Below are 27,013 nucleotides of genomic sequence, written 5' to 3'. Positions count from 1 at the left end.
AGCCTAGGACGGCTCACAGGACCCCCCCACTGCCGCCTACCCCTCTCACCCCCCTGAAGCCCCCGGCTGCCCCCTCAGCCCCCAGGAAGGCGGGCAAGCCTGAGGAGGCGGGACCGGAAGCTCCACCTCCCCCCCCCTTCCAGCTCAACCACTGGTCAGTTCTCCTATCACTCTCAGCCCTGCCTTCCCGCCCCCTCCCCATCTCCGAAGCCTTCTCCCAGCTACGGCCCCGCCCCGTCCCCAGCTCCACGCTCATTTGCTGGTGGGCACGTCCAGCAAACTCAGTTCCCTTTTCCATTGGCCATTCCGGGGCCCTCGTTCCCGCCTCCCAGAAGTGGGCTCCGTTCCCCGGCCGTGCCGCCGCTCCCCTCTCGCCGCGCATGCGCGGGGCTGAGTGTTGCCCTGAGGGGAGGGGGCGGGCATGTTGGGAGGAGAGCAGCAGTCGCCAGAGTGCCGCGGGGAGGGGGCGGGAGCGGCAGCCGGAGCGGGGCCGCCACCGCAGGGGAGCCAGCCTCACTTTCTGGGAGTGAGGGGAGACAACAGCCTGCCGGGGGGCGCTGCGAGCGGTGCCGCATACAGACCCGTGCGTGTGCATATATCTCTCTATACCTCTCTCTCTTGCATGTGGCTGTGGGGCTGCCTCGTTCCCCTCACACGCCCGTACCTACCCACCTACCCGCTGGGCTGAGGTACGGGCAGGGCGATGCTGGTGGCGGGGCAGTAGCTTCCCATGCTTCCTTCTCTGCGGGGCAGCGGCCACCGCCCGCCCGCCAGCAGCAGGAGGAGCAGCGCCACAGGGCAGAGTCCCGCGGGGCGGCCGGCGTGTGCGCGGAACCGGCGTGGCCATCCCCGACCCCGCGGCCGGGGCCGGGGGCGCGGGATGCGCTCCGCCTGCCTCCCGGGGCGGTGAAGCCCGCCCGCCGCCGGAGGGAGGGAGGAGAGTCTTATCCGACGAGACGCTTCGCCTGCGCTCCGCTCCGCCGCCCCGGGCTGAGGACGGGGGAAGCGGCCGCCGCCGGGGGGGGAGGTGTGAGGAGCCTTCCCCCCTCCCTCCTCCCCTCCCGCTCCTGGCTTTTCTCGGCGGCTCCTCGCGCTCTCGGCACAGAGCCGTGCGGTGCTGACCCGTACGTATGCCTGCGCCGGGAGCCAGGTCCCTGCCCGCCCCCTGCCCCCGCTGCCCTGGCGCTCGCCTGCGTTGGGGGTTCCTGCCTGCTATTTCTGCTTCCTCCCTTCCTCCTCCTCCCCCCACCCCCCCCGCATCTTCCCCTTTTGTTGTCTGAGGAGGGGTATGTACCCGCTGCCCGCCGGTACGGAGGGGCCCGCGGACACCCGAGCGAGCGAGGGGAGGGGGGGGTGCCGGGATGCGGCGCCGGGCCGAGCCCTCGGGCAGCCGCGACCGGGCCCCGCCGCCCGGCGGGGGATGTGTGTGTGTGTGTGTGTGTTCCCCCTCCCGCCTGTCGTTGGTGTTGACACTAAATCCGGGACGGCTTCTGCTAGTGTAAACCCGGGCCAGGTGGGTTTAACGCTGCTTGTCATGGAAAGTTAAACTTGTTCCTAAACATGCCCCGGTCTTGCCCTTTCCTGCCCGCGGAGGAGGAAGCGTTAAGTCGCTGGTTGCGGCCAGTTGTATGACAAGATGTTTCTGGAGCACCTTGTGAGTCTGTGTCTCTCTGTCGTTCCGGCCAGCGTGGCTCCCAGATGGCCAATTCCCTGAACGGCCGGAACCCGCGCAAGGGACGGATCCTGTGCTTCATCGATGCCATTCAGGATGCTGTGGGCCCCCCCAAGCAGGCAGCTGCCGACCGGAGGACTGTGGAGAAGACCTGGAAGCTTATGGACAAAGTGGTGAGTGTCTGTGTGAAGACACAGTGAAGAATGAGGCTATTTAAATTAGGTACACATGGGGAAACAGCGTCTTCCTGCAGCTCTAACTGCTGTGCTGCCTGTGCCTTGGGAAGTAAGGGGACTTGTGTTTTAGGTTATTTAAGCACCATTTGTGTGTCTCTTTTTTTTTTTTTTTCCCTTTCTATGGCCTCTGGCTATGTTTTTTTTTGATCTTGGTTTGTGGAGGGAAAACAAATGTGTGTGTTTGCCTTAGGCTATTGTTATTTTCAGATCCTTTAAAATGACTCAAACTTGAAGAGCTGTCCTAACGAAAAGCTGCTTAACTTAGATTTGTAATCACATATTCTGTGTGTTTCGTGTTGGATCATATTGTTAGTCTGCAAACAAGACCTCTGAAGTATGAAACTTCAGTTAAGCTAATCGTTTTGTGAGACGTGCTCATGATGGCAACATAGATACATTTGTGCTTTTAGGAATGTGCGTGGGGACTGGGGGATGTCACTCTTGTCAGTTTAGTAAACAGATTAGTATGGCACGCCTAACTTTTAAGTGTGTGTTCTGCATTTTAATGATTTTTAAGTACTTCTACTCTTCATTTTGAAACTAGAAATACACTGTACTAAAACTTATTTTTCAGGAAGTGGGGGGATAGTTTTTTTAGATCTTGCAGTTCTCTGCACCAGCCTGAAACATTTGGTTTAGTACTATACAAAATGACAGCTTGTATGATGATAGATTAGCTAGGAGAGTTCCTTACCAATGGTAGGAACAGCTTGATTATAACACGGATAACTGTGCAGGAGATGCAGGCACTCAGCTTTGCGTATGAGGTGATACTTCAGAGCTTCCTCTTGAAACTGCTGGGGAGTGAGAATTACTACCTGTTAGCCTTGGGTCTGTATGGCAAGAGAGTTATGACTTTTTAACTCAGTGATTCTTCATGAATTAGTCTAACCGCTTTCCCTGAACAAGTTCTTGCAAAATGCAGATGTTTAACTTTTCTTAAAGTTCATAAGTAGTTATAATTGCACAGTGGAGGTTATTTCATGTTATATGCCTTGGCAAGTGGTAATTTCGAAGTATTTGATTGAGTCCTTGTATGGTCTCCTTTTTGGTGGTCCAAGAATAGCATCTGTATTTTCACCACGATTTCTGATGATGATTATTAACTGAAAACCCAGCATTATATAAATGGTTACTATCACAAAGACTTTGTTGACATTTCCTGGTTAACGATCAGGATGCTGTAAACAGTGAGCATCCTGTAATAGGACCTGCAAGTATAAATACTTGGAAGCAGGCACTCTTCTTCAGTAGAAGGAAGTTTTTGGCTTGGAAACCAGGAATCTGTTTTGAAACCACGTGGGGAATGTATGGCTTAATTACCCCCTGTATCAGGCCATTTACAAATCTATATGGTAACATTGTCTCCTGATTGGTTTGTATATTCGCAGTTACCTGAAAATCCTAACCTCACTGCTTGGGCTTGTGATTCGCTTTTACTCAGCTAATATATGATAACTGTATTTGTCACTATTACAGCAGAGTATTGTAACAGCCAGTAAGGCCTGTTCTGTAGAAGTCACTGGAAAGGCCGGACGTTGCACTGTGCTTTCTTTTTCATTTTACTGGATAAGTGTCCTCAATTTGGATCTTTAATGTATCCTCTTTAAGCCGCTCTCAGTTAATCAAATTTTATTTCCAAATTATATTAAAGTATACCAGACAGGATGATGTCATAGTGTGAGAATGCTGTAGCTTGCTGCTTTAGTTTTCAGCATTTGGTACTTATAGTGAAAGGATGTGTTTGAGCAAATTTAATATGTTGGCAAACAAATTTAAGTCTCTTAGCCTTATGTGGCAGTAGGCACAGGAAGGTCATTTTCTCCTCTGCCTAGATCAAAAACAGGGATTAAAATCAGAAATAGAAACCTGCTGTTTCAGATCCCCTTTCTGGAGTGTGTCCTATGACTGATTTCTGGGGATCACTGATCAAATTAATACCTAGTGAGAGCAGTAGGCTCTGCAAAGTCAGTGGGATGCCACCCATGGTAAGATTGTGGCTTTGAGGCCTATTTTGCTTGTTGTAATAACAGTTATTATCCTTGTTTATTCTTTAACTATAATAGCTGTGATAATCATCTTTTTGCTGCAGTGAGGTAGCTAAAGTTTTCTCGAATTCTAAAGATGTTAGGGAAAAGGAGAATGGAAACAAAGCAAAGGTGTTAGCTTGACCAAAGGATGAAAAAAGAGCAATCTTAAAAACTAGAGGCAGAGCTCAATGATTTCTGGTTTACTTTTCTTTCTTTCTTAAATTGCCATTCTTTAACTTCCCTTCATTTCTTTCTGTAATTGCCTCCTTCGACAGATGAGATTTTCTGTATGAATTGTTTTCAACAGTAAGGGATTAACTGATACTACAAATATTGCTACTCTATAGGATCTATACTATGAGAGTGGTTTTATGATGTATGTAAAAGTTCTGGCTGCTTAGATACCATGCAAACTTCTCTGTGTAGAAGTGGTTGTATGTCATGCTCTGGAATTATTCAGACTTCATGGTAATGTTTGTTTTTCACGGGCTGATGCTTTAGCTGTTAAAATAGGCAGAACATCGCTGTTCTGCTTAAATGTCTTCTCTTTAAATTTGTGTTACCAGTTTGAAAAAATCAAGGATTTTGAGAGGGTTCCTTAGCAGGACAGAATGTTGGTATACTGCTCCTGGTTACAGACCTGTTCGTAAAAGTTACTTTAAGCGGCATACTTTCAGGGAATATAAATAAATAAATAAAATCTTGTTGTAAATAATCAGTGAACGTGAATTGTTATGTGTCTGTATATATCTGCATCTTCCTTTTTATACTTTATCCACTGGGATCTGTACTTCCTGAAGTTTACTGGTATGTCTTTTGTTTTTTTATATGAATTTACAGTACTAACTGCGTTATTAGAGTGGCATTGACTGTTAGCATCCATGTCCAGTTTCCCTGCTGCTTTTCTCATGGGTAAGCAGTAGGTTTACCATTAAGAACCAAAAATATTTTGTTTAATTCCTTTGCAATGTAAAGGATAATATTCCTTTTATGGTTTGGAAGGCTAGCCCTGCTTTCCAGTGCTAGCATTCTATAAGCAAGTTGACCATGTATCTCTGAACTTCTAAAAAGCAAATTACTATTTTTAAAACATGATGTGTGTTTTAGAAAGTTCATATCCTATAAATAAAAAAATAAAAATAATATTGTTAACAACTCTTAAGTCTTCCTTTAAACTATGCATAAACTACATGGGCTTATTTTTTTTCCCCCTGAGATTCTAAACCCGATGATTTTAAAACCTAGAAGCTAGCTGTGTGTTACTATTAGAAGATAATGATTATCTTGAGAACAACTTTGGGAGAGATTGTCTATTATGTAGACATTGGGAGTAGTTGAGTTAATTTACTGCTCAGACTATTGAGAGTTGGCAGTACTATTGTGCACACTTTACTATTGTGGGTTTCAATCCGATAAACCTGCGACACATTCTGAACAGGATTTTTAACAACAGGGATATTTCAGCAACTTTCAGTCACTTCTCACCTCAATGGTGAGGCCCCATCTGGAGTACTGTGTCCAGTTCTGGGCTCCCCAGTTCAAGGACAGGCAACTGTTGGAACGGGTACAGCAGAGGGCTACAAAGATGATTAGGGGTCTGGAGCATCTCCCTTATGAGGAAAGGCTGAGGCACTTGGGTCTTTTTAGTCTAGAGAAGAGAAGGCTGAGGGGGGGGAATCTGATAAATGCTTATAAATACTTAAAGGGTAGGTGTCAAGAGGATGGGGCTGGTCTTTTTTCAGTGGTGCCCAGGGACAGGACAAGAGGAAATGGGCACAAACTTGAATGTAAGAAGTCCCACCTAAACACAAGGAGGAACTTCTTTACTTTGAGGGTGGCAGAGCACTGGAACAGGCTGCCCAGGGAGGTGGTGGAGTCTCCTTCTCTGGAGACATTCCAAACCCGCCTGGACAAGTTCCTGTGCAACCTGCTCTAGGTGGACCTGCTTTGGCAGGGGGGTTGGACTAGATGATCTCCGAAGGCCCCTTCCAACCCCATGTGATTCTGTGATTCTCAGTACTCTTATGCATTGGGCCTGAAAATAATTGTATTTTCTACTGTGTAGATTAAGAACATTGTCTAAACTGGGTGCTCTGTCATGGCTCACTCAGTTGTTTGACTCTGACTATATAAATGGAGATGGCAATTTGATTTACTATTTAATAATTACCCAAGAGCAAATTAGAGCACATCTCCAAAGCTCATACTGTTGACTTAGTGAGTAAAAGCTGTATTACCTCTGTAACTTAGTAATGTGGTTTTCTTTAAATTAACATTTGTCAGTGTCCAAGTTTTCAATAGCATCTGAGTTTACAGAGCACAGTAGTTGAAACTGTGTGTGCGTTTGTTACTTTTTGCAACACTTTATGTAATTGTTATGTTAATGTGCAACCTTCCAAGTTAGATAAATGTCATTATTCCAAACAGGATCTAGAAAAGACAATCATCAGTCATAGCCATGGTATTCTTCAGTGTGTTACCTGGTCAAAGCTGATAGGAAATTTTATTTCCTGTTTGTGTACACTGTTTGTGGAAAAAGAATAAAAATTTAAACAGGGAAATGGAATTTTCTGTTTTTCTAATTGGAAGAAAGTATAAATGACCCTCCAAAGTCAGCTGTCCTTGTGTGTATGTAGCATCAGCATTGTTATTGCTTATTCCTGCAGTATGGAAACATATGGCACATTGCAGTGTAGTAGCTGTTGAACAAGCACTTATTGCATTCTCAGCTGAAAAGATCGCTGATTGGTCACCTCTACTTATATTTTGATGAGAAGGCTTCTTTCAGAAAGAAAACCCAACTTTCCATCTTTCTGCACGAAATAAAGTGCATTGCAGTTAAGGTGATTTCTGGCAGGAAGAAGCCAGAAGAAGCATAATGTTCAGATTTTGTCCGTTCTCTGGATTAGCCCCTCTTATTAACTTCAGAATTCACTGGTAACGTGTGCTGTGGCTTTCTGGAGAATTGTTATGGTACCTTACTGCAGAGCTACCTTTATGCTGTCAGTGGTGTGTCAAAGTGTTTGACCTTTTTGTACCACGTGGCAGACGATACTTGTTCAGTAAGTGGTTTTGAAGTATAATTTTGGAAGTATGGGAGGACTGGTGATCTGATTGTTCTAGTCCAGTCACTGCAGCTGAAAACTGTGTTTAGCGGATGTCCTACTCATTAGATACTTATTCTGTTTTAGCTGTGTTACTTTCCTTGTATTGTCTTTGACTAGCATTAGGTGTTTAAACAGATTGTGTTAGGGCTGCTATGCTTTGCTTGAACAAAAGTTCTTTGTCAAATGAGTCTAGGGCTTTCAACTTTATTGTTTGCTTTAAAAAGTGAGTAGAAGATGCAGTTTTCTGTAAGAAATTCATTGTCTAAATAAAATAGGCATCCATTACTTTCATCTCTGAAGATGCTGTGAAATATAATGCCTTGTAATTTAAGTCAAATATCTTCAAAAATGTTATGACTAGTGGTATTGATTTTGTTTGGGGCCAGGGGGAGAGGAGAGGAGGGAAGAGGAGGTTGGGTTTTTTCTCCATAGGCACTAGAGTAAGCTTGTCTGGAAGTTCTCAAGTTAACTGTTTCAAAATCTGTTTCCGGTACCATAGTTCTTCATGATCAGATTGCATCTTACTGTTTCTGCGATTCTGGAGTAAATACTTAGATTTACCCTGAGTTGAGGTAGTGAAAGGAATTTAGCTTTGTCTCAGTTTATCTCAATGAGAGACACGTTCCCTACTAACTTGCTGACGGACCGCTTTTTATTTTTTAGACTGAATGCTTGCTAAATATATACATGCTTACTTCCAGTCATAACAATACACAAATCACACAGTGATATGATTCACGTCTGCTCCTAAAGTGTTGGTGAGGGTTGCTTTGTAAAGTGCAATATGGAGGTCTTTATTTTTGGTTGGGGTTTTTTTGTTTTGTTTTGAGTTCTGTTTTCCTTTGAAGAAAGGTATGGGTGCCACTTCTGGTTCATTGGTAAATCTTTTGCGTCAGCAGATGTCATTTCGTATTGCTTACTTTTAATTGTGAACTGCTGTGGTACGTGTCAGGACATCCTGACTCTGGAAACCATATGGTTTACCAGCCATCTCTTTACAAACTTACTTCCTTTGGACTGAAACCTTGTGTACTCTATAAAGTGAAGAAAGCCATGTACTACTTTACTGGATTGCTGACTTGAATTAAATGTTAGTCTTATGCATTCTCATTGAAAAAATGCTAATTGAGTTGTACTGTAGAAGAATTTTTGTCTGACTTCCTTAAAGGCTTGTTCTGGAGTTGAAAGTTCTAGTAATATGCTGTATTTATCTCTATAAATTCAGCAGAAGGTGAAGCCTTGTAAACCATGATGACCACAGGATCCTGTTCTGATGTGTGTATGACTGTATGTAATGATACTGGGCTGAAGAAGACTTTCTAGAACGTCTGAAAGAGAAACTAATTCTTCTTTATAACTGGGTGGTAGGGTTTTTTTGTGTAGTTGAGTGGACCGACTGTTGAAAATACACCAACCGGAATAAGCAATTTGCTCTTTCCTGTTGTTTTTATATTTTTAATTGTATTTCTAATAGGTATAAAACCACTTACATTCTTGTTGGCACATCTGATTTCAGCATTCTCTGCTTGTGGTTTGCTCTCATTGCTGACTTTTTGCCCTGAATAAATATTTCCCTTTTCAGCTTTTTTTTTTCCCCTTGTGCTTGTTGCTCCAGAAAGTTGTAACGCCTAATGAGTGATATTGATTTGTGTCATCTAAAGTTGGCTTTTGTCAGTCTTGTGTCAAGTTTTCACTAAATCAGAAATCACAGAGAACAAATGTTCAGATGAAAAATATCTATGTTTTTCATAAAGATTTTCACTTCTGTCTTTGGGTTTCCAGTTCTTCTAACTCTTCTACAAAAAAGAAATTTAAATATGTCTCTGCGTGGATGATCTTCAGATCTGTCTACACGTGTAAATTCTTCACTCATATTTCTGAAATCTCCTTTTAAAGAATTCTGGCTGTCAGCTGAACTTAAGCGTAACTAAAAGAAAATGTTTAATCTCGTTCATAAGTCTCTTTTGTTAGTTCCTTTCTTGATCTTCTGGGGTGATACCATCATTCTGCCTTCACTCAGGCAACTCCTTTACTTGAACTCTTAAAAGTTGTGTCTGAATCTTTCAGATTGAGATGTGATTCACAGATAAATATAACCTTGTGTATCAATCCATTCACCTAAAACTCTCATCCAGGCCTTGCTATTTTGTGTATCAGTTAAGTTCAGCTTTGCTTTTTTGACCATGGAAGGAAGAATGCCATCATATCCAACCTTTATACTTCGAGAAGGCTGCTGCAGGCATCACCTAACCCACGACTTGCACCATGTTGTCCTTTTCTTTATCCTGGTAATCTTCCGTAATCTTCTCTTTATCACATGAAATATAAACAAGTTATTTTCAGTTTCAGAGTCTCTTGCTGTCTTGCTCTTGCTGTTATAAACTGCAGTTCCAGACTTCATCACCTGATGAAGAGATGACCAAACATCTTTATGCTTTACTTTTTTTACTGGGGAGGAATTCCTTTATGAGCCACTAAATTATTTTAAAGCTTGCCTTGAAACTTTGCTGTTTATATCTAGAAATACTTAACTGCTGAACCACTCTTGAGCATGTTGAACAGTGTTGTGCTCATGTATCCATATTTGCCTTCATCCCTCTGCTGTCTTTTGGTTTCCTACTGGGATTGTAAATTTCTCTGTGGGAAGGGCTCTCTGTTCTAGAACACATCAGAAGGGTTCCTGATCCATTACTCGGTCTAGTAGGTGAAAAAATAATAGAAGTTATTAAAGTAACAATGGATCAGTGAGATGAGGGGAACTACTGCAAATGTCATGCTTTAAATACTGCTTTTGAATGGTCCTAACGTTTCTATAGTAGTAAGGAGTTTGCACTGTTCTAATGGTGTCAGGCTTGTGTTGTTTTTTGGGTTTTTTTGTTTTTCTTTCTTTTAAAGCTTGCTAGAGCTTTACTTTTGTCCACTCTACCTAAATTAAATGCCTGGTGTGGTTTTGTGTGTATGTGTCAGAGGGAAAAAACAATTATGTGTTTGCTTTGCTGTTTGTGGTGCATGAAAGTCTGTTAGTGTCAACCCTCTTAAGGCAGTGAATTTCTTAATGGTGTAGATCTAGAAATTGATGGAGGGGTCAGCAATAGTGATATAACTTTGAATTTGGAGAGGTGAATGACATAGGATACAAGTTTGGTTCCCACCCCCACCCCAGAGATGGTCAGGACTGCACTTTTTAAAAAGTTGCTACGTTAGTAGGAATAGGAGTTTGCTTTCAACAGTATTGAGATGTTTTTACAGCCTCGTTAGTTACCTCAAAAGAATGTCAAAGTCACAAATATATAATGTGGCGATCTCCAAATGATACCTATAAAACTTCTATACCACATGGACTTAACTTTTACTTAAGTATTTGCATATGTACAGCCTCACACACACGTCTAGAATGTGTCCCTCTACACTTTTTTATCTGAGCATAGATAGCTCAACGCAATAGCCATTTTTGTGCCATTTAAAAACATGATGATTCCAAGTCCATTAAGATGTTATTATCTATTACAATCATGAACTGGAAAACATTGAGTTTATAATGTTTTATTTCCTGGTTTATGATATCTGTTTGTGAGTGACTTGATTTCTGTCTGTTATAGCTAATAACTTTTGAACCATTGGCGACATTCAGATTGTTTTCTTATGTGTAGAGCTCTCAAACTTTAAATTCCTATAGGCTCTAAGAGGTTATATTGTTGGATAGAGGAAAGAGAGAGCCAGCAGATGACAAGGTAAATTGTAAGATCAGTTCTTATTAGACATCTAAACATCCATAGGGAGGTTCATGTGCAACAAACAGATCTGTAAAAAACTACTTCTCTTGGCATTAGTTGCATACTGTGTTTTGATAATATACTCCTTAGCACACAGTAGGCAGGCAAAGACATTCTTACTTTAAAAGCAAAGCCCCAAACTATGTAAGTAAGCTTGTTTGCTGTTTATAGATGTGATGGGATTAAGTTAATTTTTATATCCTTTGACATTAGAAACTATGTTGGGATTTCATGGAATATAAATGAAGTAGGATTTAATTCTTTGTGCCTGGAGGTTAGAGAAGTATGTTTACACCTATTAATTTTAAATTGTCAGATCAGTTTTTGCCCCAACATATTTCTTGTCTTTTACATTCGCTTGTTTTTGCTTACAGGTAAGATTGTGCCAAAACCCAAAGCTTCAACTCAAAAACAGCCCACCTTACATACTTGACATTTTACCAGACACTTATCAACATTTGCGACTTATACTGAGCAAATATGATGACAACCAGAAACTTGCACAACTCAGTGAGAATGAATATTTTAAAATCTACATTGACAGTCTCATGAAAAAATCGAAACGGGCTATAAGACTCTTCAAAGAAGGAAAGGAAAGAATGTATGAGGAGCAGTCACAAGACAGGTAAGTGAAATATTTAAATATGAAGTAGATTGTCTGGATTCTTAACACTGTTTGTCTGCAGCCATTGTGTTTTGACTTTTTTTTAATTATTTAAAGAGCAGAAATATTTATTGTTTGGATTCATTGACCCTGCAGGTCAATTAGTAATTTGCTGGATTTGTTCCACTGTGTGCTCTTATCTGTCACTTTGTGACCTTTAAAACCAAGTGCATTTCCTTCATAAAACATTCATTTCATTGTAATTACTTGTTCACAGAGCCTTACAGTATGTAGTTTTCCTTCTGGCAGAGAGTGAGTGACTGTTACTTGGATTGAGCTTGACCTCCCTACCCCAGTTCTTAAAACTGCGGGAGCCATGATAGATATTGACTTAGAGCTTTCACAAGTGATGAAATGAAGCAGAACAATATTCACATTTTTTAGTTGTTGTGTGATGTTAGCATAAGGTGATGGTAACGTTAGTTTGGTGCTGAGAAGCCTTTTCAGAAACTTAATGGATTCCTGATTTGCAGTGGTTCAGTTCTAATAACAGGGATTAATGTCCACTTTATGCATACTCTTGGTGATGAGTGAAGAGGCTTTTAATATTTGATTTTATTGCCTAGTATTTTAAAAATAATATTTCAAGAACTTCTGTGCAAAATCTGCAGTTTTGTTTTGGGAAGGAGTATAGCAGTTTCGTGGCAGCCAGGCTCTGCTGTGTGTGTTGAATCTTTAAATCTATTCAAATAAAAGGTATGATGCTGATTCCAGAGTTTCTGCTTTTTAAAGGAGATAGTGGGAAATGGGAAATAGAGAGGAAGTGAATGGGGGATTGTATCCTGCCATTCTGCCTGTACCTGAGCTCAGAGGCAGGGTTGTAGAGTAGTTTCAGCTCGTGAAAGTGTTGGTAGAAGCAGTTAAATGTCTGTATATGTTGTAAATGTCACTGCTGTTATGTTTGATTTATACGTATGTTCCTTCCAGATCTTCAGCAATGACTATAGCTTTTCAGTATACTGGGGTAGCCTCCTGTGCTTAATAGGGTGTCTGAAGCTTGCTAAACATCGAAGGAACTTTTTTTTAAAGTATGTGAAGATTGTGCAATTGTGAATATACTTGGAGCGATTTGCCTAAGAGGAGCAGAATACACTGTTTGAACTATTTTAGTGATGAGTAAAGATCTTGATGAATGTTTTTTGTGTTTAAATTCATAAGTATATAAAGGAACGTTTTTCACTGTAGATGCATTCTTACCAGAACCTCTGGAAGAATTGTTCAGCGCTGAGCCTATGGGTTCTTTTTTCATATCCCATTTGTTGTATGTACAGAAGTCATTGTGTTGCAAAGGAAATAAAAACCTTTTATGTTAAGGGAAAATTGACATAAATGGTTGCTTTATGTAAACAGGTTTTATTTTGACTTCCCTATGTTGTATGAAACCCAGATATACTTATGGTTTTACTTACAGTTAGCAATAAATTAAAGCCAGTTCCAGAGTCACTTTTTTTAAAAACAGTTGACTATGTCCTCTTTACAGTCATTCAAACAGTGCCTTCATAACTGTATCTAGTTGCTAGAGTTGCTTGCTTCTTTCCAATTACCCGCTTCATCTCCTGCATAAAGGTAGCAGTGGTGATATAAAGGTGTCTTGTGAAGCAAACAGTTTTTGAAGAAGGTACAGTTAGCATATTTACTGTCATTTATTTGGGCCATTCTTGTGACATGATTGGAGAGAAGGGGTTTTAAAACATAGTAATGAAGTGCACTGAATCACAGTAACTACTTCAGGCTCTCTAAATTTGTATTTCAGAAGCTGACAACTATATTATTTTGCCTGAATGATGGAGTTTGAAGCTTGAGGAAAGGAGCACAATAGAAATGTTTCTGCTGAATTCTGATTGTATGTCAGAATACTTAAACAAACAAAAAGTGTAAGCATTGTTTCAGCAGTTCATGCCATTATAAGTTAAAGTCTACATCTTTGTGACTTCAGTGCACCCTCTTTCATCTACTGGTGATGCGTTATCTGTATGAGTGCCCTAGTTTAAAGTTGAATGAAGGTGTACTGTTTTGCTGAGCCCTATGACTAGGTACCTGTTTGCTCTGCAGTGCTTCAACATACTTAATCACGTTAATTCTTGTTAAATTAATAAAAGAAGCTGTTAATGTTTTTAGCTGCTTTTCTTCCAAATATGCCTTCATTAACCTAAGTATGTTATTTGTTAATGTTATAATGCAAATGTAGGAGTGATCATTTAAATTAAGTGTTTTTGAAAATGCTTATAAAATGACTGTCAAATTGAAGTGCAGTCAATTTAAAAAATGGCAAGCCAAAAGCCTCTCATGTTGACACCTGGCCAGTTTCCGTGGTTTTCAGTCTTACATTTCTGTTTTGTTTTCTGTTAGTGTCTCTGTGGTTTCTGGATAAAAGGTCATCATGAAAAAGAAAACTGGCTACATTTCAAAGCATTATGTATATATATCTGATTGGTATACTTTTAACCCATTAGGGTTACTGAATAATCTTTTCACTTCTCTAGCGATGGTACAATTAGGAACCAGTGACAATATACATGTGATTTTATTTGCCTGATGACACCAAAATTACTCTACTCTGATGAATTTGTCATGAATTTTACTTCTCAAGGATCCTTTGGATGAAACAAGATAGTGTGCCATTATGTACAAACAGCTAAAACAAAAGCTTACACTGTGATGGTGTAGCCTCTCTATCCTGCATTCCATATCAAACACAATAGCTGTTTAAAAGCAGTTGGTGTTGGCATTCTCTGCTTTATAGGATGAGTCTTGCTAAGCAGAGAAAGTATGTCTTACAAGTTTGTATATTGTATATGAATTGCATTTACCTTTTGGGTATGGCATGGAATATAAAATTATGTCATTTCATAGTCCTCTTGCTAAATGAAGTAAGAGATGATGCTCAGTAGATTCTGTGAACTGTACTAAATATGGTCTGTACAGAAGTTTTTCTGTGTATGAAGTAATTTAAAGATTTTTTCTTTTTTGTAACAGGTTTTACTTTTCAAATGTTATTAACACAGGCTTATTAAAATTACTAATTCAGGTACATCTGCTCTTGTTAAAAGGCCTTCTGTGTCTTTGAGGGGTCTGGGATTTTTGGTTTGGGGTTGATTATTTTTTTTCCTTCCCCTCCCCTTGTTGTTTCTTGGGAAGTAGACTAAAGCTGAAAGGCATAATTTCTGTGAGGTCCAAACTTCGTCTTGCTGCATTCCAGAATTATGCATAAAAAAAAAAAAAACCCAGCTTTGTAGACTGGCAGTTTTTTCAGATAAATATGTTAGCCAGGTGTAGAAATCAAGGACGTAAGTTACAATAATAAGACTGGAGGAGGAATAAAGTGGCAGTGGGGAGATAATATTTGGATTCATTGAAGATGCTGGTCTTCAGGTCTAACCCAACCATTTCTTGGTTATGGAGACAAGTGTGAGTTCTCTTGCCCTTACCTGTAAATTGTGTCCTTGGAAGAATATATCTTGATGCAACTTGTTCATTGTCTGTTTCAATATTGCATACCTTCTGCTATATGCCCTTTACATGAGGAGAAGAGGAAAAGTGTAAAACCAGGGTGTATACTTGTTTTTAATAATCTCTCTAATGCAACTTAGTTCAGCCAAAATTACTTGGCTATTTGTTTTTAAGTGGCATTGCAAAAGTGGAAGAGGAAGATAAGATGAATGGACACTTCTTAACTAGTGGGCAGTACAGGTGAAGATGGTAAGAGGAGAACAGCTGAGGTGGTTTTGGGGTTGATAAAGGAAGAGGTGTGCGTGTAGGGAAAGGCAAAGTCAAGGAAGTTCTTCAAGGTGACCAGAAAATCACTCCTATTCCTGTACAGAAAGTCTTGCTGAATTTCTTGCGCATCCCACCATTTGGTGTCTTGATTCAAATTGCATGTTTCTAGATTTTACAGCTTGATTAAGTGTTTTGTTACTGCGGAATTCTTATATTCTCTAGGTCTTCTAGGGAGGTCTTACACCTATGGTTCAAGTGATAGATCTGGTTTTCCTTTGTTACTGTTCATGCTGGTTAGTGGTCTTGAATCAAGTCCCTGAACTGGCACATCAAAGTACACAACATTGTTGGTAGAGACCTTTCTACTGCTGAAATTTCTAGCCCATTCCCTCTTTATTCTGAAAGTACGACTTGATAAGAAGTTACAAGGGTAAGCATCAGGATGGACTTCAGTTATGTCAGCTGCAACTCAGTAACAGCCATTTGTGTATTTCTGTCCTGTGGTAAGTGAGAGGTAGTTTACCCTACTTCTTTGAATTACCTCATCTTGTACCACAACCTTGCTGTTTTATTTACAGGAAGTTAGGAGGTTTATAACTTAGCTTTGTAACTTGTTCGTGTCTCCAGAAAGAGGAGATGCTGTTGATTGAGAGAAGGATAAGGAAAAGTATATTTTGACTTCAGCATGATTTTATTTGGACAAGTTAAGATTGTTTTGGCTGATGGTTTTCTTGTTTGACAAATAGAATGTACAGATTCAGAAAAGGATGTTAATGGCTCTTTTCATAGAGCCACTTTTGGCTATTGGTTAACATCACATAGAGAACTGAGTAATTGTCAGATAGTAGGGATGGCAACCTTCACCAATCCAGGTGATTGGATTTGAAATTGTGATCTTGTGGTGAAAGTTATTGGCTCTTTACAATCCTGTGATTTTTCCCACCTTCCAACCATATTATGTAGTGTTTAGTCCTCAGTAAATTCTGAGCTGAATAGTTAGGCTATACATACCATCTACGTGTTGCCTGGCATGATCTATAAAGCTACATCAACTTCTTTTAGAGATCAAATATATTGACTGTTTTATTCTAATCTTGCTGAAGTTTAGGCAAAGGAAATCTAGTATTTGTCCTTTCCTCGCTTGTATTTATTTACCAGTATTTTTAGAGGGTTCCTTCACTAGGTTTTTAGGAAAAGAAGCCACCTTACTCTGCTTGAAAGGCTTCTGGACTGTCCCTAGAAAAAAGGAGGGCATTTTCTCTTTCGATGTATAACCTATAATACAGTAATTGGGAATGGAGCTTGGCTACAATAAATAGCCTCTAATAAAGAGGCTTCTTCTGAGGAAAATAGAGTGCATGACTGATTGGATGGGGTTCATGGGAGAAGGAAATACAATGAGGTGGGTTTTTTGGTTTTTTTTTTTGGAAGCTTTTATGTTATGGTGAGAGTTTCCACTGTCTTCTCCCCTCCCTGTTCCCTAGATGTGACGTAAAACCAGATGTGAACCAAAACAGCTTTAAGAAACCCTTTGGTGTACCTGAACCGCATGAGTAATTGAGCTTCAGTGCAAATTTAGTGAAGCATAAGCCATTTGCTATTTTTGGTTCTAGTCTAAATTAAACAAGGAGTGTTACAAAACCACACCTTTCAGACAAAGAGACTCCTGTTGCAGAGGGCAGGTGAGAACATGTGGAGGTTACAAATGGTAGGACAGTGTTATGACAGCTTGTTCTCAACATAAATGCAAATGGATTGTGTGACTGCAGTTGCTGTAAGGCAATATTTAAATTTGTAGATGTTTTCGACCATCTTCAGTATTTGGGCGAGAGTATTACCAAATGAGAACAAAGGAAGTATTAGTACCAAAATAACTTAAAAGGCAACAATTTATTCAAATTGCAGAGGAGGACAAGGATTTTAAAACGGCAAAAGATTCTAAATGGAAAAAATAATGGCTTGTGAATTCTTATAATTGATTTAGATACTTGATTCATATCTAGTTGGATACAGGAGGGGTAATATGTGCACTTCATTTGTCTTTTACTTTTTACTCTTATAAAATCACACAGCATTTTCTGTTAGTGCAAGTCTCAAACACCTTGCAGATGATGTGGTGTTGACAGTCACATCTGAGCAGAGCTCAACTGGTTGTGAGGGGATATGCATAGTCTGATCTATTCCTTGTTGCACTTTATATAATTTACACCTATGAAAAGCATATGTAATAATGTTGCCAAATTATGATGCCATAACAGTTATATCCACTTGGTGCAGGTTTGAAAGCTCTCAAAAAAGCACGGAGTTAGGGAAATAGTCCTGCAGACTTTCCATGTCTTATATATTAATTTTCTCTGTGATAAACCTAATGACAGTTCTACTACTAGTATTATACAATACGACTGATGCAGTGTCTATACTAACATAGTTTTCTACGTTGTTCTGTTTCAGCTTTAGAAAGCAATATAGGATGACAAAATGAGCTGGGAAGAATAGGTGGTTTTCTGAAAATACAGTACTCTTGGTCAGAGAGGTTTGGAAATACTCTGATTTGGCAGTGAGGATTCTAGTGCCCATTTCTGCTCTATAATCGCTCAGTTTCTCACATCCTTTCGCCATACTTGTCTGCATGGTCTCTGCAGGGAACAGCTGTGCTTGTGGTTGCCAACTATAAATAGAGCTATGTTCTTAGGTATGGTAAAGCCCAGCTGATCATAGCAAGATAGCAACTTTAGGGTCTTCTTGAAGAATAGACAGCACTGACTCCTGAATTTACTGTGTAGAACGGATGGCTCCTGTAATGGACCTGAAAGGATCTTTCATCATTCACTTTTGAACATGTTGGTTGATTTTTAGAAAACTTGGTCTTTGCTTCTCTGTGTCAGAAGTATTGTGTGCTCCAGTGATTAGGCATTAGTTTTAGGATGCCTTCAACACTAGCCTTTGTGATGGCAGCTACTTACTGTGCAAAAACAAATGCAGAGAAAGCTTTTAGTAGAAAGTGTCCATTTTTATGAAAAGTATGTCTAAATGTATAAGCATATCTAATTTTAATTTCAGGTTATAAAAATAAGTTGTTTCCCTTCCCTACTGTTCTGTGGCATTGTTTTCCATTAAAAATTAGAAAGATGAAAAAATAAAAATCTGCTTTTATTCAATAAAGAAATGAAAAGGAAGTTGGGAATAATCACTTTGAAGTGGTACACTTGCTGTTTAGTTAATAGAAGTCTTTTGCCTGTCTTTGAAAGTAAAGTAAAGCCAGTTTATAAAACCAGATGTTCTGTAGTGATAATCCTTTTATCCAAAGAATGCTTGATGCAAAATCAGGCTAGAAGACATGATTGCTATGTATCTAAACCTATATTAAAGAAGGTTTCATTAACCTGTCCAGAGCGGGAAATAACCTTAGTCTGAAAAGGGGTGAAATGATATGCTTTGATTAACACAGTCAAAGTTTGACTGAGTTCAGAACAAGACAGACAGAATGAGATATTGATGGAGCAGATGATGGATGGAACTATCCAGTTCCGTTCATTGAAATGTCAAGTGCAAGAAAGAGTACTTTGATAATGTCATTAAATTTAAAAAATATTTTATGATCATTTGACATAAATATTTCTCTTCTTATTGTTCTGTTCTTTTCTTCAATATTAATAAAGTTATTTTACTTGAGTCATCTTAAATATGGCACAAAAGAGTAGGATTAAGTTACATACAGGGTACCTTTTGTGCTTGGGGGTTTTTATCAATGGTTGCAGAGGCTCAAGTTAACTTCGTCTTTGCAGATTCTACAGTAGAATGTAAAGTAAATAAAAGAATGTGAAGTAAAATACATACTGAATAATGTATTGACTTTATACTTGCAAAGATCTTGACAGATCAGAAAAATGGTGAACAAATAACTAATTATGTTTGTTCCTTTCAGTAATATTTGATCACAATAATTATGACTTCACTGTTTTTCTGGTATGTCTGATGTAAAGGTAGATTTAACTATTTCTTCCTAGTGTGATGTAACACAATAAACTAAAGGGGAAAACATAAAAGTAGTAGATATGTAAGAAATGTTTTTTGGGATAAATGATGAAAGATTCTAATCAGTGATCAATAATATTAGCCCCAGTTTTGCCTTGCATAATGTAAATGTCTCCTGATAGGGAGGAATACTTAATAATAAGCTATAGAAGTCTTATCAGCTCCTTACTAGTGGTTAAGCTCTCCTCTTGAGCTCACGCTGAAAGCATTGCAGGGTATCTGTTCATACTGATGTGACTGGGAGTGGAGTATAGATTCTCACAGAAAGTAATTGGCATATTGCAGGATTGGATTAGACCCTGGGTATTGGTGGCAGAAAGAAAAAGATCCATGGGCTTGTTTTTGTTTGTAAGTGAGTAAAATAAACGTCTGTTGCAGAGTCTGATTAGTTATATCTAGGGTGCAGTGTTCACCTTTTTCTAGTGTCTGTTGACTAACTTGTTCAAAGAACTGAAACCTACATACTTACTAGAAAATGTGATCACTCCCTAGCTTACATATGTTACATTCTGTAACAAATTCTAGTTTTGCTTACAGTAAGAATAAAGAAACATTTTAATAAGCTTAATTTGTTTCTTTTTTGTGTGTGCCAGGCTTTAGTGATATCCTAAAGGCTTTTGCTAACCTATTTGCCCTGAAAAAACCCCCAGACACCTTAATTGGCTCAATATCAGAAATACTATTGCCTCTTTAAGAGGAGACAAGTTCATTTGTTAGTTCCCACTCTTAAAATAGGACATTTTGGGCAATACTGTTTAAAAAAATGACTGCATGAGAAAAAATTTGCTTTTTGTTACAAGTTAAAGGGCATTAATGCAAGACAGACAAACTTATTAGCATCTGTTTTCAAACTGTTCCAATGGAAAATGGTGCTTAGCCAACAGAATATTCTGTGAACTCATCTCAGAGTTGATTCTGAGTCATGAATGTTTGTCATGGGAAGTATGAAATGCAGGGTGAGTAATAAAACATCTTGTACCTAAGAGCATTTGTAAGAACAATGTTTAATTATTTTTTTTTTTAAAGCATTTGTTAATTGGTGAGACCTTACAGGTGCATATCCAAGAGCTGGCCTTTAATTCTAACTGCTCTGTAGTGGCACAGTGTGTAAAGATGAAGAGAAGCACCTTCAGATTTTTTTGATGTCAACATTTTAAACAGTTTATGGGGCTACAGAGGACGAGTTATTATGTAGCTTTTAAAAATTAAATGGTCGTATTAATAGATTATTTAGGGTTTAATATCAAACTCCTTGCACACTGTTCTTATTTTGGAGAACAGTTAGTTTCGACATAAGAAAAACCAATAACTTCTTTAAAATCAAAGTTTTAAGTTTCGGCAAATATGGTACTTCCATCAGTACACTTAGAGTAGAACTGTGTAAGTTGTATTTAATACTCTATAAATGTTGTGCATGTTTAAGGAAGATATAATGCAACAAAGGGAATGCGCCCAGGGAAGTTGTGGATGCCCCATCCCTGGAAGTGTTCAAGGCCAGGCTGGATGGGGCTTTGAGCAACCTGCTCTAGTGGGAGGTGTCCCTGCCCATGGCAGGGGGGTTGGAACTCAATGATCTTTAAGGTCCCCTCCAACTCTAACCATTTTATGATTCTATGAAATAGAGCCTGAAAACATTTCTGTTTGTTGTCGTTCAAATATACACCCTGTTGTGAAAAATCTGAAGTGAAGGTTGATGTCACAGACCTTGAACCTGTGTTCCAACTATTATTTATCATTAAAAGTGATGACAATCTCCGTTAAGAACATCTGCTCACCTAATATACCAGCAATGAAAGAGATGTCTGTGTTAAAACTTACCTTGTTTTTCTCTTTTTTTCCCAAGTGTTTGTTTTTAAAATATTAGAAAAAAATCCTAGTGTTTTTGTAATGAAATATTGTCCTTACTTTCAGCTCTGAAATACTAAAATATGAAAAGTACATATTTGATTGCTAGCTCATCTGAATAATGCCACATGGGCCATAATTAATAGGCTGTATTAGTATTTTTGTTAGAACAGAGAGTTTGGATACCTATGCTTTATTTCTAGTTAGGTTACTTTGGTTACCTTAGTCATCGGGTCATCTATGTCTGTTAAGTATTATGCCATAAATTCACAGTGCAGCATTTCCAGGTTTTCCTACAATAAATAGTAGTATTTAGGGTTCTACGCTTTTGACTGTAGTACCAGAGTAACGGTGGATAACAGAAGCGCTGATAAAGGCTTGTGTCTGTTCTAACTTCATATGAGTTTTTAGTCCACTTCGTAACTGCATCTTACTGACAGCTCATTCCCAGTGGCCAATGCTTCAGTGTTTTTACAACTTAATGATACATGTTCTGTGCTGCAATTGGGGAAAATACAGAAAATGTGGCATATATAGCCAATTTTTTTTTGTCTGAGGAAGCCATATGTCAGCAGGCTGAAATCCTTTCCCCCGTACTCTTTTTAAATGGACGTCTTCAGGATAGCAGACTGGAAGGCTATATTGCATTTTATTTTTCAAAACTCTGCATATCCTTTTTTACTCCATAATTCATGGCTGTGTAGCAAATACACAAAGATTCAAAGCAAAAAAAAGTACGTAACATCCTGTTCATGTGTTTCCTTTTACTGTTAATCCCCATAATTAATGCCCTATGAGGAATGGGGCTCTAATGACTTACAGAGCACAGTAATGTAAAAAGACAGTGCTCATCTGGGAGGTGTCCATTAGTATGGATCACTGGTGACCCAGTTGGTACACAGCTGTCCTCCAGTCTATGCATATGTGGTTTCATTAACTACACGCATATCTGTCTGACAGGCCGGTAATGATTATCTAAAAGGAACCTTGCCTTATGAAATTGTCTATGTGCCACTGAGAGTAGTTTGTTTTCTCTCATTTTTTCTGCTTTGATTGGGAGGAAACAACCAGCTGAGGGAAGCTGTTCGGTGAGGGTGAGGATCATAGGTCCCAGCAGTCACTTTGAAATAATCATTAATGAAGCCCAATGCCAGGAAGACATGTTTGAACACAACATAGCAGTTTTTTAGTGACTTAAAGGAAGCATCCATACAAAATGCTCTTCTGAAAGGGCTAAGGGTTTTTAAGTTTTCATTTGTTTGTGCTGTATGAATTTAGCATTACTAATGCTAAGCTGTAATGAGCAACATAAAAGATAAACATAGCTTGTTAGAATATGAAAATATATTTTTAAATGGACTTAGAGGACAGACTGTTGGATGTTTGTTTTAAAAAGCAGTCCTTTATTAAATCCGTGATTTCTAGGAATGCAGTTTGTTATTGGGGTGGATGACTGAAAGGAGTTTTGACATAAGTACTTGAAACCTGTAAGCACGACCCACCCAGCTACTGGAAAGGTGATAGCTGAGGAAGAAATGGATGACTAAAATATTAGAGAAATAAATTAGCTGATATTTACTCAACATAAAGCAACAAAAGGGCAACACCCACCTCCTAGTAACTGTCGTAACATGGTAAAAATATCTAGTGGCTAAATCCTTCCAATATAATGGAACAGAAGAATCATATCTGTTACAGCAGTTTGAGGCCAAATTTATGAACAGCTGTGAGGGACAAAAAAAGAAGTGTAAATGTACTGTTCCTCTGTTTATTTGTACTTCTTTTTCAGGGAATCCTCTACTCTGCAGCAAGTCTTTCCAAGGCAATCTTTTCCTTAGGCAATTACTTGTTCACACTTGTTTTAAGCCTATTGGGGAGTTCTAGCTGCCTTGTGCTTGATGTGCATAAATAAACTGGGAGGCAGGGGGGGAGGGGGCACACAGAGGACAACGACAAGTCAGCCTTACAGCGAAATCAGCTGACAGCTGTGAAGACATTGTTTAGGTTGTGGATATCCACGGAGCTGGTATTTAAGATACCTGTCATCCTTCTGTACCCTTGTGGAACACCAGTTCCATATATGCCAGCCATTTGCTGTATAAACAGGAGGCAGAGTATTTGTCACTGGAACTTTGTGTGTCAGTTAGAGTTGACAAGAGAAGAAATATAAAATTTCTCAAAGGACATGTCATGTTGTACTTTACCCTGTACATTTATGCCTGGAAGCTCCTACAGCTTTCCTGTGTGGCGGCATTCTTCTTTGTTTTTGTTTTTAAAAACTTGCTAAGATAAGAATCTGGTGTGAAAGAAAATGGAAAGGTAATGCTGATTTTAGTACAACTACCATGTACTCTTCCTGGATTTTCAGTTTGTTTTATGTAGCAGCAGATGGTCCATCTATTGTTTCATTATTCTTCTGGGAGTCTGAGCCTCTAAAGTGGGTGTGTGCTTTAGCAAAAAAAGGACAACTAAAATAAGTCTTTTTGTAGTGGATGCAGATTCATTGAACTATGTTGATGACTTCAAAAATTCTAGCTCTTAAGATTTGTTTTTATTTAAATGCTTAATATTGTGTCTAAGTTCTGTCAACAAGGTGTTGGGTTTTTTTGTTGTTGAAGTATCAAGGGTAGTTTTGATTCAAAAGCATTGTTAACCGTCATAAGTGCTGTTTTGTGGAACAGCATAATTTTACCATATGCCTTGGGTTTCGTTTGAGATACTATGAATAAGCAGGATGAGTGCTTTCAAAGAGGCATTCCTGCTGTCCCACATCAACCATGTGGGCTTTCAGTTAAGCTTCCCAGGAAGACAGCAACATATGTGTACACAATGTGTGTATTATATTGGCGCCCACTCACAGTGTTAAAGATGTGTCAGCATTTCCAGAATAATTCCCTATTTTAAGAGCCTTGTTTTAGCCTGCATATGAAAGTTGGCTCTGTGTTGGAACTCTACACACAGCCTCAGTCATCGTAGTTTTCAAGTGTGAATTTTTGCCAGGTGAACATAAGCTGAGTTAAATTAATGTATGCAAATTGAATGGAAGATCTCTGGAGGCATGGTACACTCTTCTTACTTTTTTAACTCTGAAGCAGTATCTTATCATTAAGTGAACTGAATCTATAATGGATGCTACTATTTTTGAAGAATTTTAAGAGTTTTTTAGTAAAAGAAGGTGGCCTTGCACTTGGTGTTGTGACTGTTGCCTAGTCTAAAAAGTGATGATGTTTTTCTAATAATTACGTTTGAGTATGAGGAACTTCCAGTTTCACTGAGTTTCAGCTGATTGAGGTTCTTTGTCACTGCAATTGTCTAGAGTTAATTGATGTCTCCCTTACATATCAAATTAGTCTTTTTTTATATACTGAGAAATGGGGTGAGTCTGTAGCAGGTTTCCTTGTATTTAAACCGTATTTCCCCCAAGTTATAACATTTTCTTGATAGAAGCCTTTCTCTAATCCAGAAGCCATCTTGTTTAATACATGCAGCAGGGTAAACTGTGTGGCAGGACATGCTGATTCTCTAGTATGTGGGTGGCTGTGTAGGAGCAGAGTTCAGATTGGATTTTGAAACCACCGGACTTCTAACATTTAGCTTATGCACTTAAACAATAACTTGCAACTATAGTTTCGAAAACTACATCCTATAATCAAAATGTTGTTGTCCTGTAAGCCTGGGATTTACTTATGTGTGATTATAATTGCTGAGCAGCAGTTCTGTTTTGAACGAATATGGTTTCAGCCCTGTTTGGTTGAATGCCATCTAAAAACCTCCATCTAAATGGCAAATGGTTTTCTAAGTAGGCCTGTGCTTGAGCAACAGCAGGCCAACTAGACAAGCATGCGGTTTGGAGATAAGCAAATCAAGGCTCTTCCACGTTTGGAAATCCGAGTTGAGAACTGACACCCTTGGAAAGAGCTCCTCTATACATCCCTGATAGGAAAGGTGGGTGAGCGGGACATTCCTGTAAAAACAGTTTGTCGTGCAGCTCTACTGGCTGTGTTAGGACACCCAGATAGGTGGTCCCACGTTTCTGCAGTGGTAGATTATCCTTCTAATTGTTGTTTTATATGGAATGAATCCTATTCATTGTTTGCTTGAACCTCTTGAGAGGAACTAAATGTGCAATATATCTGTTAATTTGCATAGTGACAGCAAATATGCAAATTTCTGAGTTTTTATTTAGTTTTTGTGCCTCCCTTAGGAAACACCAATAAATATTGATACCCATTGTAAAGGAATATCAAATCAACAGCAACATGAGATTTCCTGTTTCTGTTCTGAACCCCCTGTTAACACAGTCCCACCAGCCAACAGAAAAAAATCCCCACAAACTTCAGAGAATCTTCTGGAACCTGAAACTTTGCCTACAAAGAACAATCAGCCCAGATGTTGCAAGATGTTTAGCCTCCTCCATGAGCCAGAGAGAATAAAACCTAAGCAAACAGTACTGTAAGCTTTTAGCCCTTTTTTGGGGTGGGTGGAGGTTGCAGGGGGAAGAATGGTCTGGGTGATGACCTGGACATAATCAGGTAGCCGTAGACCTCATGGCACATTAATGTGTTGGGTACACAATCTGACTGCCTTTCTGGTTAGATGAATCACTGTAGTCTGTGTTACTTTTGATGTTAGTCCAAGAAAATTGTGTGGCTGTAATGTAGTCTGGATTCACTGAGGCATTAGGTCTTGTATAAAGCTCTCAGAGTGCGAAAAATAGGCATAGATGGTCAGCAAATACTGTGTCCTGCAGTATACACCTTTGCAGGATGATGGTCATAAGTGTCGTTGGAAGACTCGGGTAGTCTGTGTCCTAATTTTCTCCAGCTGCAAAATGTGATTATTTGCTTAACTTATTCATGTTTGGAAGTGCTGCTATCTTTTTAAAGTTGTACTGCACTGATGTCTTGAGTAAATTCCTATGTCTGATGCTCATGCTCATATTTACATGTTTCTTCTGAATGCTCCACAGCAAAGATGGAAGCAACTTGCAGTAGCCTCGACAAAATCAAAATTTCTTTTAGGCCTCTATTCTTTAAAGTACCATCTAATAATATTGGAACAGTGATGGATGCGTATGCAAGTCAGACTGTGTTTGAAAAGATTCTGGGAGTTTAAAAGTTATTTAAAATTCATATAGATTTGATTCTGCTTAAGAAACTGTACTCAATAACCTACTGGTTTTGTGTATCTTTCTGGCATTTTTCATAAAGACCATACATTTTTCTGGATTTAGTATTACAAAAATACTTTTTTATTTGTAACAGCATACTCCATTCAAGTGTAACTAGCTGGATAGTAAAATGCATACTCATCATGATAACAAAAAAAAAATTGTTCAAGTAGACCTGCATTAGTTGTATTTCTTATTTTCCTACTACTTTAATGTCTATAGAGTCCTTCATGCCCTGGAGCTCCCATTGTAATACTTCTGCCTCACTTTCGTGATTGGCCTTCCCTCCTCACCACTGTGTTGCTAAAATGTCCCCAGGGTTTCTTTTTCTACAAGGCTTGATTCTCCTGTGAATTTAGGATGAATGTATGGCCCCCTGGGGAGGAAAAATAATAGTCAGCAAATACAACTGTTCATGACTGCAGCATTATAAGGTAGTTTTACACTGGCAGTTGAGATTTTACATAGTCTTATCTTAAAATGGAGAGAAATAGGTAGTACTAATGCCGTCCCATCAAGGACTATTCAATCAATCACATGCATTTAAATAGATACTCTTTCATCTTTGAGTAATTACAATACATTTCTATTTTGCTAATCCGGCAAGTGTTCACCAGACCTTCACAGAAAGCTTACTTTATTCTTTTTGATGTCATTAATATTTGAGTGGCAGTTTTATTTGTATAGTACTTTACCTCTTCAAAGTGGTGTTGCGAAGGGTGGTTAGATTTTTATGTTCAGACAGATTTATTTTTAAACAACTG

The 27,013-nt window shown here is 39.2% G+C and overlaps 1 protein-coding gene across 7 annotated transcripts in view; it reads left to right on the top strand.

Moving 5' to 3' along the window:
* Window positions 1-421: 421 nt before the first annotated feature.
* The window catches only part of CBLB (Cbl proto-oncogene B), a 135,042-nt gene continuing 108,450 nt past the window's right edge, over window positions 422-27,013 (top strand). For 4 of the 7 annotated variants that reach the window (XM_074160968.1, XM_074160980.1, XM_074160956.1 and 1 more), the window contains exons 1-2: window positions 1,693-1,845; window positions 11,193-11,443. In XM_074160968.1, coding sequence (XP_074017069.1) covers window positions 1,699-1,845; window positions 11,193-11,443 — 398 coding nt within the window. In that variant the 5' untranslated portion in view covers window positions 1,693-1,698. Of the gene's footprint in view, window positions 584-1,686; window positions 1,846-11,192; window positions 11,444-27,013 lie in introns of those variants that run through there. The other 3 variants (XM_074160971.1, XM_074160989.1, XM_074160948.1) reach the window with 2 other exon arrangements.

This window comes from Numenius arquata, chromosome 1, assembly GCF_964106895.1.
Source record: "Numenius arquata chromosome 1, bNumArq3.hap1.1, whole genome shotgun sequence".
NCBI classification, from domain to species: Eukaryota; Metazoa; Chordata; class Aves; order Charadriiformes; family Scolopacidae; genus Numenius; species Numenius arquata.
Note: the sequence above shows the minus strand (reverse complement) of the source record. Positions and strands in the feature narration are given on the sequence as shown.